General features: G+C 37.3%; 4 protein-coding genes across 5 annotated transcripts; 2 read left to right on the top strand and 2 right to left on the bottom strand.

The window, feature by feature from the left end:
• Positions 1-364: 364 nt before the first annotated feature.
• LOC103339694 (CEN-like protein 2) lies at positions 365-1,986 on the top strand. The gene is made up of 4 exons (XM_008243028.2): positions 365-702; positions 846-907; positions 1,409-1,449; positions 1,538-1,986. The coding sequence occupies exons 1-4, from the start codon at positions 505-507 to the stop codon at positions 1,753-1,755; spliced, it is 519 nt and encodes a 172-aa protein (XP_008241250.1). The 5' UTR covers positions 365-504; the 3' UTR covers positions 1,756-1,986.
• A 3,136-nt stretch (positions 1,987-5,122) lies between these two features.
• On the bottom strand, positions 5,123-7,319 carry LOC103339845 (uncharacterized). Its single transcript, XM_089042937.1, has one exon. It carries the CDS (start codon positions 5,731-5,733, stop codon positions 5,293-5,295), a length of 441 nt encoding a protein of 146 aa, XP_088899063.1. The 5' UTR covers positions 5,734-7,319; the 3' UTR covers positions 5,123-5,292.
• Positions 7,320-7,465: 146 nt separating this feature from the next.
• Positions 7,466-8,566, bottom strand: LOC103339695 (Integral membrane Yip1 family protein). Its single transcript, XM_008243029.3, has one exon. It carries the CDS (start codon positions 8,425-8,427, stop codon positions 7,660-7,662), a length of 768 nt encoding a protein of 255 aa, XP_008241251.1. The 5' UTR covers positions 8,428-8,566; the 3' UTR covers positions 7,466-7,659.
• Positions 8,567-9,293: 727 nt separating this feature from the next.
• FACE2 (farnesylated protein-converting enzyme 2) lies at positions 9,294-12,994 on the top strand. 2 transcript variants are annotated; one of them, XM_008243030.2, is made up of 8 exons: positions 9,303-9,655; positions 9,993-10,052; positions 10,259-10,471; positions 10,664-10,775; positions 11,284-11,355; positions 11,577-11,639; positions 11,830-11,907; positions 12,619-12,994. In XM_008243030.2, exons 1-8 carry the CDS (start codon positions 9,410-9,412, stop codon positions 12,750-12,752), a joined length of 978 nt encoding a protein of 325 aa, XP_008241252.2. In that variant the 5' UTR covers positions 9,303-9,409; the 3' UTR covers positions 12,753-12,994. The 2 variants fall into 2 exon arrangements, 1 of the variants encoding a protein (XP_008241252.2); XR_016122718.1 differs by lacking the exon at positions 12,619-12,994 and having other exon boundaries at positions 9,294-9,655; positions 11,284-11,482.
• Positions 12,995-13,346: the final 352 nt, after the last annotated feature.

Here is a 13,346-nt window from a genome sequence, read left to right as displayed (position 1 = left end):
AAAAGAATGAGAGGAAAAATTTCCCTACCCAAAAGAAAAAATATATTTCAGGAATTCTTTTGGTCATCGCATGTAATGAATTATGACAAATTATGTGAGGATCAGGCCTCACTTATTCACATCTAATATTGAAGAAACCATGTTATAGAATTAATACAACCGTTATACACACAGGAATTTTTCTGGAAACGATACCACTAAACTCTGTTGATGTGACATAGAAAAGAGAGCGTGGGAGGTGGGGGACTGGCTAACAATATTTTCTAGAGATGTCCCTATTATTCTATGCCTTTATACTCTTTCTTCTTCTTAATGCCTGTCTTAAAACACATAATAGAGATCTAAAGTAACTCGCATGAAAACACTATAAATACAACCTTACAGGAATTCCACTACCAAGCAACATAAGAAGTACATCTCTAATTCCTCCTGAGTTCTTATCCATTAATCTTTGATCAATAGCTACACTTTCTTTCTCACTCCTCATTCTCTCTGTCTCAAAAAATGGCAAGAATGTCTGAGCCTCTGGTTGTTGGGAGAGTGATAGGAGATGTTCTTGATTGTTTCACCCCAACAACAAAAATGTCTGTCACTTACAACACCAGGCTAGTCTGCAATGGATATGAGCTCTATCCTTCTGCTGTCACCACCAAACCTAGAGTTGAGATTCAAGGAGGAGATATGAGAACTTTCTTTACTCTGGTATATATATCTATACAAATTTCCAATATTTCTCCAAGCTCCCACTTCAATTAATTAGTTTTTGTTTCTCTATGAGTCTCCATTATCGGATCAATTTGATTTTACTTTGCATCTCTTGTGATATAGTTTTCTTGTTATTGCAGATCATGACAGACCCTGATGTTCCTGGCCCTAGTGATCCTTATTTAAGGGAGCACCTGCACTGGTATACTTATTAACCCACTATCAAATTAACCTAGCAACAAACTAATCAATTAAAAGACAAATAAATATTCACTTAATTGATTTCATGAGCATGCTATGCTAGAGCAGATATACTCCCCCCTTTTGCCCCCTCCTCCCCTTACTCATGCGCGTACTGGTAGTTTAGATTAGATTAAAGTAGAACATATATAAACTCATAAAACAATGGTCCAGATACAAGCACCTAACAGTCCTTCCGTACTTGTCAAGCATAAAAAATGACTTCAGTCAAAGCTTCTAATAGTTTGTAAAACATTCATTGTATACCTCTACATAAACCTTGTTTTTGTTTGCGTTTCTCAATTATTTGTTCATAAATTATATTCAGAATTTTCAAATTTCATCTAATATATATAAATATATGAACTGATACCTAGCTAGAATAGCAAGCTAAAAGTTGTCCAAGTATAAAGATACCTAGCTAGGAACTGACAAGTTTGCTTTAATTTTGAACTAAACCCAGGATTGTGACAGATATTCCAGGCACCACAGATGCCACATTTGGTAAGTCAAATAATGTTTTCTTTTTTGAATTATTTCCCATTTTAATTAACATAACTGTGGTTAGATTAATTGTAAATTAATTTAACAGGAAGAGAGGTGGTGAGCTATGAGATGCCAAGGCCCAACATTGGCATCCACAGGTTTGTGTTTGTTCTCTTCAAGCAGAGAAGAAGGCAGTCTGTGAACCCTCCTTCCTCAAGGGATCATTTCAGTGCTCGAAGCTTCGCAGCTGAAAACGACCTGGGTCTTCCTGTCGCTGCCGTTTACTTCAATTGCCAGAGAGAAACGGCAGCTAGAAGACGCTAGCTAGCTACCCAGAACCCCAAAGCTCCTCCATAATATGTTAATTTTAAATAAAATTATTATCAAGTGTGTTTCATCATCCTCCCTTGTCGTTAGAGTTGTATTAGGCTAAAACTACTCACATGTAACCAGAATAATTTCCAGTCAAGAGAGAGCAAGGTGTGTATGGCTCTGTCATTTTGCTGCTCTCTAATCGGACTTTATGAATTAATTTGCAGAAAGTTTGAAGTCTCACCTGACCATCTGTGAAATATCTCTCTATGGGGTTTTTAATTTATATTTTATTATAACGGGACAGGTGGAACCAAACGTCCCACTTTTTGTCCTTTTTAAGTTAGGGTTTTGGCTTCCATTTCGACTGGAAAAGTAGAAGACCCTCTATTATTGACTTCATCCCTTCTTTCCAGTTTAGGGTTTTGGGTTGCACCACGTTTCAAGCTCAGAAATATGTGCGATTTGACAGCAGTCAGTCACACCACGTCCAGCTATGCCGACGCTTGAAATAAAGAGGCAACTAGTTTTTTTTTGCTTTTGAGAACGAAGAAGCAAGGATTATAGATGCATGGTAAAGAAAATTACTTTACTCCTCCTCAGAAAGTAGGATCTCCAACTACTTGAATGCTGATTACATAGATATTTCTCTTTTTGTGTTTTTGATAAATTATTTTTGCATAGATGTCGCACTGTGATTTACAAGAAATAGAAATATCTCCTTCTATAGTAAATTTATGATTAACAATATGAATTATTTTGAATACGAAAAACAATTTACTACAAACATTTCACTTGGAAACCCAATTTTCGTTCACCATAGTTTTTTTTTTTTTTTTTCAACACAAACCAAACATTAAGAAACTAAACCCTAAAAACTCTGTCATTTGATAGGAAAAAAGCCTCAAATTTTATGTTTAAGAACCCTAATATTATCTGAGTTATTAAATTATTGACCTTTTCAACCATGAATTTATGGGTTTTATTTATTTCCCTTCTTCATTTTGCACATGGGTTTAAACTTTTCCCAATTATGGAGTCTTGACTATTTTGAGTTGTAAACAAAAAGCGATAGGCAACGGGATCTAGCGTAATGGAAAATGACATTAAATTGCATACAAAAGGTCACAAATTCGAACTCTCATGGCGCTTAGTTGTGTATGTAAGAAACCCCCTCTCCAATATATATGTCCAAATGCTTATCTAATTAATTAATGATCCATATATTCAAGTCTCCAAATGCAAACACATATTAGATTTAATTACAACCTTATGAAATTACTCTACCAAATCATAGGGTTAGATTTCCCTCTTGCAGTTGAGCGTCGGATTAGCCATCAATCGACAATACAACATAATGATGAGACGGAATTATACAATATATATATATATATGTATAGGAATGTCTAGCGGATCTTTAATTTGCAGTGATAATTTCAGGTATTATACTTATGTTTCTCCATTGCAGCTGTCTAAGTTCTTGAAATTCAAGATGTGTATTATACTTGACGTATTGGTAGACAGTAGACATAATTGTATTTCATGAGGTACGCATGCAATATTATGATGATTAACATAATTATATATATTATTAATCAATTTGAATTACTTTTTAAGATTTCATACTGGCAAGTAGCAAGGATATTCGAAGCATATGGTAGTGTACGAATTTTCCAAGCTCAATGATTTCAAACAGGGAAAGTATTTTTTAAGATATGTTTCTCACAATCTTGTCGTGTACATGGAGAAGGATAATAATTCAGGTAAAAGATCTTCCGTAGTGGGCCTACCGAGCAAAATCCAAATATTTACTAGTTTCTTTCTTGGCTCTTTTTTAATCAGAAAAGAAGAATTTCATTTGACCATCAATGTTGGAATACAAATCAACATAAAACTGCATCCGATAATGCAATAAGTGTGGCCTCGTTAAAATGTTGCTTTAAAAAACCGCCACATGGAGGAATTGGCTGCAGCCCGAAGAAGGCCTTGCTTTGGCTACTACAATGGGATTTTCTGGCTTCTCTATTGGGTTGGATTCGCAGGAGGCAGTCACTTGTTTGAAGGCTAATGACGTGTTCTGGAGCAATTTAGGGAATTTATTGACTGACATCAAACAACTTTTGGTTCAGAGTTGGGGGTAGGGGAGGTGTTTTTCCAATCTCGCCAAGTAAATAGAATGGCACATATTTTGTAGGGATAGCAATGGGCCGGTTTGAACTCGGGTATGGGAGTACCATTCTCGTTAAGAATTTTTGGGAAGTATTCGTCCACATCCCCATCGGGGGCTAACTCCCAAACTTGCCATGAATTGCCCTTTTAATATATATATATATATTTATTTATTTATTTATCCTATATTATAACACTTAATTTCACTTCAAAAAATTATCATTCAACTCAAATTACATTAGATTGAATTATAAAATTCAACTCAATGAATCAAAATAATCTCAATTCAACAAAACTAAATAAATATTATATTATATAGTATTGATTATATTATATTCTAATATGTACATAGCTATATTATATTATTTATTACTAAAAACAAATATATTACTTACCAGGCCCAGTTCGGGGATGGGGATAATAATACCATCCCCGGCCCGTCCCCAACCAGGAATTTTTAAAATTCAGGATTCTCGTACCCTCCCTAATTTTCCCACCCAACCTTAACGGGGATTTATGTTATCTCGAACACTTTGGCACAACATGGGCTCAAGGAACAAAACCTTATCGTTTGGGTACATGTCGAGCCATCATGGCTCTTTCACCTTCTTGCTATGGATAGGAGGGCGTTTTAGGATATGTATTTTTAGCTAGTTGTGATGCAGTGGTACTCTTTTTTCTTGACCAATTTCTTGTTAAACCAACACTACAAGGGGAAAAACATACACATATAACTAACTAATGGTGTCAGATTGAAATTGCTTAGTTGTAGTGTAAATAGATCGATGTCAAAACTCTTATGTATGGAGATGCTTGTGTAAATCTTGCCCTCTAAAACTTTGGCTATACTAGTTACTTTTTTGCTTAATAATATACTAGCCCCTTGGCACATGCGAATTGATTTTATTTTTTAATTTTAATTTTTAGAATTAAAAAATATAACATAGGTAGTTATGTTCCATAAAAGTAGGACCTATTATCTGATTTTGTTTTTAATTTTAATTTTTTTAATATTAAAAAAATGTGAATTTATCATATTATCCTCATTTAATTAATAATTTCAATTCTTAATGTTTAAATTAACTAAGAGTATTTTATGATATTTTGAATGTTTCATCATTCTCTGCTTTTTGCTTTATATATATAGATTATCACTTTTCTGTTTTTTTTAATAAAAAAAAGCAAAGAAAATTAAATAAAAAAAGGAGTAATAATCATAATCCTAAATCAATTTCCCTTTCTAGACCCCTTTCCGAAAAAGAAATTAATTGGACTATTTGTATAACCTATAGAGACCCTTGTGAGAGGGGGAGAAGGACAGACATAAAACGTTGAGTTTTGAAAAGCTAATGCTTAGCCTCCATAAACACTATCAACAATTTAACATCTTCCTTCTAATGCTGGCTCAGACCCAACTTCCAAATGGGCATCATTGTCCCTAATCAAATTACATTTGGGTTTCACTTCCTTTTGGTGAAGCACGAGAGCCTCCAAGAATGGCAGACCAAGAAGCTGCCCCAAGGGCATAGGCTTCGGCATCATTACAACATTGGCTGCCGCCACCGGTGAGTATGACAATGACTCAGAAACCATTGGAACCGCACGGGAGATATCCGTTACCGGCAGTAGGCAATTGGCAAGCAGTGCATTTCCGGTTGCAGTGAAATAGTTGCCCCAGTAGTACTGTGGTGGAGGAATGCTCTCGACCGAATCAAGATCGATCTCGAAAAGATCGTCTTCGTCTTCTGTGTCTGCTACACCTTTACACAGTCCTCCTGTTGCATGTTCTGCAGAAGCAGAACCTCCAAGGAGAGAAGCCATGGTGTGGTTTTTTTTTAAGTTTCATAGATATGATTTTATACTTATATATATTATGTTAATATTTTGGTGTTTGGTGGTGAGGTTGGAGTTCAGGTGGTGAAGTTGGAGTTCAGGTGGTAAGTAGAACGCCCTTCAACAAATCTACAACGACAATAGAAGAAGGTGGAGGTTGGTCTTTTAAAGCAGCACGTCCCAAAGTCAAATCCCACGTATGGCTGATTTTCTTTTCGTACATAATTTTTCCCACTCTAAACCCACTCTACAAAAGGAAAAGAAAAATACAGCGCAGATCTTTTAAATTACCAAATCAAAATTAAAATTTAACTGATCAAAGACGGAATTGGATCAGCCCAAAAATTCAAGGCAGAGATCTTGCATCACCATATACAATACAGTAAATGGAAGTTAGATTTTGTGTTTGTTTGGATGACCAGTTTCTTAACAGAACAAAGGGTATCTTATGTTAAATCTAGCAAAGCTCAAAACCAATCTTGATAAGGAACTGTTGATTCAATATCTACCAAAACCACTAAAGTTTGCGCAGTAGACGACCTAACTACCTCAACAGAACAGAAGATATTCCACAGTTTCTCTAATATATAAAAAATGGAGTAACATCAGTTAGAGATTCATAAGTCAAAATCAACCTATCCTAAAACAGAAGACTCCAGCGTTGCCCAATTGGGGAAGCCAACAACACATTACTCTGCATTTAACCTTTTAAGTTCAACAACCAAAAGCTATAACAAATAACTCTCCGAAGTTAACAATGCGACAAAACCAAATCCTTCGAGTTTGGACACAGATGCGTTATAATATGTAAAGTTCATATATACCGATGCCTTATTTACAGATATCTTCAGTAATTTCTCTCTTTTCTGCATCTTGAAAACTTATATATGAAAGCTCAAATTGGGTTTTATAACATGGTTTCCAACCAGACAATGCTACACTTCCTGATATTTCTTTCTCAACTAACAATGGCATTGTCCGATTGGGTTCTATAACATGGTTGGTTTTTCATTGCAAGCTGCAGTATGCACATCAAATGCCACATGGGTTGGGAAACAAAAGTTAGGGGAAAATGTTGGGCTATTAAGCATATTCCTTTACAAAAACCGAACCATAAAGAAATGCGAGGATCCTTCATTGCATGACTCTAGCCAAAATCTACTGCAGTATTTAATAGAAGGCCCACTAAAACTTCCCAGATAGCACAGTTTAAAAGCATCATAAGGAAGAATTACCCTATAACCTACAGCTCTGTTAACCTAACAGCAAAGTTATTATCATTTGGGGCTTTCACTTTTGCACCTAACAAATAAGATGAGCCTTAGATGACTATATTTCTGACAAATAAGCCAGGCCATTCTTTTACCATTTGATGCAGGCAGAGCTTTGTGTGTCTAGTCTGTACACCATCACACTAGGAAGTTGATTCACCCCAATCTCATGCTTGTGTTTTGTCATTGAGGCTTAGGCAAAATGTTGAACTACTAAAACAGAAACTCAGAAAGAACCCCAGATACAAACCTTTTTAATCCTTGTTTGTTTGCAAATATAGACGAGCAAATCCTAGGCTACAAAGAGGCTAGATGACAGAGCAACCGATATTGGACGTAGCAAAATGAATCACCTAATTCATTTACTTATAGCACAATTAATCAAAACAACAACTACAAAGCAACATAATTGAGAAGATACCAAAATCCATTTCTAATAACCAAGTAAGTTGGGCCAAAAAACCAAATTCATTTCATCGTGATATCTCCATTTTCTACATTATCCCAACATACATTCTGAATGCTTCCAATCACAACATCACATATATCTAAATCCACAGCTACAGAGATGTTCAAGACATTCACTATCAACCAACCACCAAAAATTTGCAGAGTGTAAATCAATTGTTTCACAACCAATGCACTAAAATATCACAAGAAGCGAAAACAGAGTGTAAATCAAGAAACAAGCATACGCTATCAACCCGCGATGCTCATCACCACCGTCAGCAAGCGCAACCATGAGCCCCGTGCACACCCTCGTGGCCCACAACACAAAGACGGCAGCCACGGCAATCCTGAAGCTCCCGCCTTGGGGGACGAAGAGCGAGGCGGCCGATAAGATCACCACGGGCAGCATACAATACCCAATCACGGACGTACACCTGTGCAGGTCGAGATTGCCGTTACGCCCAGCCAACATGTTGAAGACGATGTAGAGGAAAATGGAAGAGACGACGATCCATCCGAGGATGACGCCGAACTGGATTTTTCCCGCGAGGAGTTGGAAGAGGCAGAGAGACATGTAAAGGAGGATCGGGCCGGAGAGGTCTGAGTCCTTGTGGACTGCCGGGTTGGAGCGGAACGGGTTGAGAATAGACTTGGTTTTTCTCCAGATTTGGTCAGGGTGGATGCCGAGCTCGTCGAGGAGGGGCTCTTCGTCCTCGAAGGAGGCGGAGCCGCCAGGGATGGAGGAGGAGCCGATCGGGCCTCCGAAGAGGGAGGAGGAGGAGGAGGCGGCTGCGGCGGAGCCGATGTCGAAGGACATGAAGGGGATCGAGGAGGTGGAGGAGCGCGGGGGTTGAAATGGCGCCGTCGCGACGCGGCGTTGCTGGATGTTGTTGGATCCGACGGCGCTAGGGTTCCCGCCGGAGGGGAACACCACCGGAGGTACCGCGAAGTCCTTCGTCATTTTGGGATCTGCAGATTTGGGGATTTTGGGGGTGGGATTGATTAGGGTTTTGAGAATTGGGGGATAGAGAGAGAAAGGTGGGGACGAAGGAGTGGGAGTTTTCGAGCGAGGTGAAGAGATCAGTTATTACGCAGCAAAGCGGTTTGTATTTGGGAAGGGACTAAGGGTATTTCTGACCTTTTCACTGTGAAGTTCGGTTTATTGGTGGTGAGCTTCACCGCGCGGCACTGGCCAGGTGACGATTTTAGTGTTTGATATTACTTTCTTGGCCTTCAACTATTTTGTATGAAACTTTCTTGCTCTTTAAGTCTTGAGTTATTGGGAAAAGAGTCTCTCGGGGTAGCTGAAATTACAAAAAATGTTCTAATTCTAAAATAATACACTCCTTTGTCTTCAAACCCACATTCTAAGTACCCCTACCACTAAAATTAAATTAAAATATTTACCCAATTAAATTTTAAGGAAGACTTCGAAAAATATTGCGGGTAACAAGTTAACATACGTTACATTTTTCGAAAGCAAACTAATGGAGTGAAGTTGTAGGTCTAAATCAAGATTCAATGGCATTTGGATTTTGACATTGCAGCAGTCTCCGTGTTTCCTAATTTTGTGGACTTTGACATTACAATCTCTATGGTCGACACCACATCGATACCTCTTAATTTTGACAACCTTTTTTTTTTGTTATGTAAAAAACCCATCACAGATATCACTTATCAAACCTTGTAAAAGATATGAAGGTCTTATTAGGGAAAAATAAGATGTGTACATAAATATTTGTCCTATGAATAAAATTGACAATGAAAGATAGGGGAAACGAAGCTTATTGGTGACCCATAGGGCCCATAGAGGATCATTGCTTTGGGCTTTGCTTGACAAGAAAGCAGCATAAACAAAAGGAAATGGAAGAAATTCCAAGTAGTCCCCTCCCCTCCGAGCAGTCAACTAAAAAAAACCAGAAAAACCTCGAAAATCAATCTCAATGATAAACAACAGTGAGTGGAAGTCTCTCTCTCAACTCAAAATGGACGGCAGCGGCGTTTCGAAGGCAGTGGCGGTGGTGGCTTGCGCCGCCATGGCGTTGTTCTACGTTGCAATTCTCTATGCCCCGACTCTAATCCTTCGTCTTCCTCCTCCCCCTTCCTTCAAGAACTTCATGATCCGACGGTTCATATGCGCCGCTATTTCTTCCGTCGTCTCCGTTTTCGTCTCTGCTCTTCTCCTCCCTGTAAGCTCCACTTCTTCCCTACCTCATTTTCGCTTTAATTTCTCATCGTCAACTGATCCAGTATGGATCTTCAACTTCTTTGATTGTTGGGTTTGAACAATGGCTGCCCAGCTCTGTAACTAAGCTCCTCTCTAATAGAATTTAGCTTAAGGTTATGATTGGATTTCTTGCGTTTCGACAACTTTGACTGTGATATGAAATTTTTGAAATTGTTACTCTTCCTTGTTTGCTTATTTCTTTTCTGTTACTGGGTACAATTATATGTAGACCATTAGCAATTTTGTTATGGGTTTTGATCAGAATAGCTCACTTTGTTCACATTTTTGAATAATGTCAGATGAAAAGCAGAGAGGCATCATCTCTATTAGGTGTATACGGCATCCGAATGGACCATATTGTGAGTATTATTATGCCAAGATACAATCTTGATCTTGTTGGCTATGTTTCTTTCTCTTTAATACGTTTTAATGCTTACCTGAAAAAAGCAGCCGTTCTTCTCTCTGTGGTAATCTGGAATTTAAATTCGTGTATGATATGCAGATTTGGAACGGTCAATGCTTGCTAAAATTTGCATGCTGAATTGCAATTTTATGTATGAAACAGTGGCAAGCTGTGATCTTTCCTCTTACATTGACTGCTCTTATGTACGGTGGATCCTTGGTCCTCAAGTCTCTATTATTGATGAGTGCGTTGAGGGAACACATGAATTTTGGTGGAGGCCTTTCGTTCAACAATATCAAAAGTTTCTCCGAAGAGATTGTTGCCTGTTCGTGTTCAATAGCTTCTGATGTTTTGGTTTGGCGTACTTATGTTGTGGTTAGTGGCCTTGTATTATTTCGTGGTGAACTAGTTTATTTATTTATGTACACTTTATAATGAATATATTTGATGTCAACTTTTCCTGCTTTGTAAGTGAGATTATCATGCAATGGAGATATAGAGTCTTTGGCTTCAGTTGGTTGAAACATAAAGCCTGGCATCACTTCATTGACAGTATGTTTTTAACAGGCCCCGCTTACTGAAGAGTTGGTGTTTAGAGCATGTATGTTACCTTTACTTCTCTGCGGAGGATTCCAAAAGTCCACAGTCATCTTTCTCTGCCCCATTTTCTTCAGCTTGGGTAAGTTAAACAAATGTCACTTCTTGCAGATATTAAATGTCTATCATCATCAAGGTTGGTAATTAAGCAGGATTTCTTATAATTTCCTGCGGTCTGGTGATTGTGTATTAATTGTTGATAACATTTATGCCTGATGAATTTTTAAGTTTTGGATGCTGTTCATGAGCAAAGTATCATGCTTACTGTTTGTGTCTGTTGAAATTCATGCATGTGCTTATATGGTCTAACCATAAATTCTTTATAATTGCTCTGGATTAAATTCTAAATACCCGTGATGATTCACCCTCAACTGAAAAATGACAAACCAGTTTGTCTTCTGGTTACTTTTGCTGTCTCTGAAATTCCCAAGTTTTTGCAGTATAATCACTTCAAGTTTTCCTTTGTATGCTTATATAAATACCCATTATGACATTTCCACTTAAAATAGAATAATTTTCTTTCATATGTCACATTAAGTGACTGAACTTGGAGAGAAATCATTCTTATTGTGCATGATTATTTTTTGCAGCACATTTAAACCATCTAAAGGACGTCTATAGCAAGCAAAACTACAACTTGACCAAAGCCTTCCTGGCTATAGGTATTCTCAACTTTTCTATCCTTGCATTTGGATGGACACAAAGATTTCAGCCTAGAAAATGGGTAGCACTATGCAGTTGCATTATAGAATCCCCTCTTCCTCCTCTCCTTCAGTAACTTAACCTGTGGTATTTTCAGTTCTGGAGTTTCTGGGATCACTTACATTTTAAAATTGTATGATTTTCAATATGATACTCAATTTATGGAAGATAATTTTGTCAGGTCTCCAGCTTGGCTATACCGTGGTCTTTGGCTCCTATGCATCTTTTCTCTTCATTCAAACTGGTAAGTGATTGTTGACACTTTGCCACATTATTGTGTTATTTTGTCGCTCGTCCTTGACAATAGGATTTTGTGTTATATGCATTTCAAAACAGTACATTATATGGTGTGTATGGGCAGCCTTTTCATTTCCTCTTTTTCCCATGAGATACGTTTCTATGTCGTTGATATGTGTCATATTTATTTCATGCAGGACATTTTCTTGCTCCTTTAGTTGCTCACGCATTCTGCAATTTTATGGGACTGCCTGTGCTAGTTTCACGGGGAAAAGGTACGCAAGTAAAGTTTCTTAACCAAATGCCTACCTACTAACCAAAAAATGCATACCTGAGAAACCAAAGAATGCACATGTAAACAGTATTATTTGTGATTTTGTGTCTCACATATGTTTGATCATACTCCAGAAACTTGCACAAGTGCTGTAAGTTATTAACGAGTGTAGATCCGTACTACTTTTTTTTTCTTCTTTTCACCATCATGAAACTATTTCATGAAACTTGGGTGTCTGCACATAAATAGTGAAGGGATAATTTTAGATTCTTTTATCTTTTATTTTCCAACATGGAAAGTCAATCGTGCAAATGGAGACGGGAAGGAACCTTAAGGATTGTAAGAAACCACAATAAAATGATCCATTCAAATGAAAAGAAGAAATAGGAAAGTTATAACTCTATCTTTGGGCTTAGGTTCAATGCTGCTCGCAGTAGAACGGGACATAATGTTAGGTGCCCCATGGAAATTGCACTCGAGGTGGGTATGCATGCAGCTCTAGAGTCTGTCCTGTTCACACAGGAGAAGACATAAGCCAAAAAAATTCCTTTCCATAAACCCACCCTGGACCTCCTCAGGATGAAAGTTTAGATGTATCACTAAAAGGCCCTCTAATCCTTTTTTGTCACCACATGGCAGTGTGTTTTTTTAACTCTGTTGTGTTAGTTAAATTCTTGATCAAAGCTCATCTTTGCCTTCATTATTGTTCCAGGGATAGTAAGTGTGGCATCTGTAGCTGGAATTGTGGGTTTCCTGTGGCTTCTTTTTCCAATGACTCGCCCAGAGTTGTATAACGATAGAACAGATAATTGCGTATGTTGGCAAGGATATTGTTCTGGGAACTAAGCCTGTGAAATCTTCAAAGTAAATAGGTTTGTTTAACCTAAAATCTTTTGTAGCATGATTCTGTATAACATGGATGTTGTTTCTTCAGCTATAAAAAAAGAAAAAGAAAAAATATCTCATCAGCTCCTGGAGAGATAAATACGTAACAAACACTAATTGTTTAGCTTATCATTTTCTAGACTTGAAAAGAATTTCTCAACTTGTTCTATCTTTCTTGAATTCCAAATGATTGACCTTCTGAAGGTGGTATTGCAACTTTAGGCCTTTTCTTTTTTGAATTACTCTTCCTTGATTATTTTATGTTTGGACCACATTCTTTACCACAAAAAATAGTGAGATAGTGAGTTAATCTACATTGACATTCTACTCTTTTTTTGTATTATTTATTTTAATTTTTCTGGTTATACTGGTGTTTAGTGCTTAATGCTTACAAGAAACAACTTCCAAATGGTTTATTAGGGAAATTATTAGTTGCACTTTCATTTTTTCCTCATAACCTAAAAATATCTTAAAATTTTCTATGAAGCTTGCAATAAGATCAGGGAGGCTAGAATGAGGGGTTATAAAAAGGGGGTCCTTAATAGCCGCCCTATT

Source organism: Prunus mume, linkage group LG8, assembly GCF_029339155.1.
Source record: "Prunus mume cultivar Tortuosa linkage group LG8, ASM2933915v1, whole genome shotgun sequence".
Taxonomy (NCBI): Eukaryota; Viridiplantae; Streptophyta; class Magnoliopsida; order Rosales; family Rosaceae; genus Prunus; species Prunus mume.
Note: the sequence above shows the minus strand (reverse complement) of the source record. Positions and strands in the feature narration are given on the sequence as shown.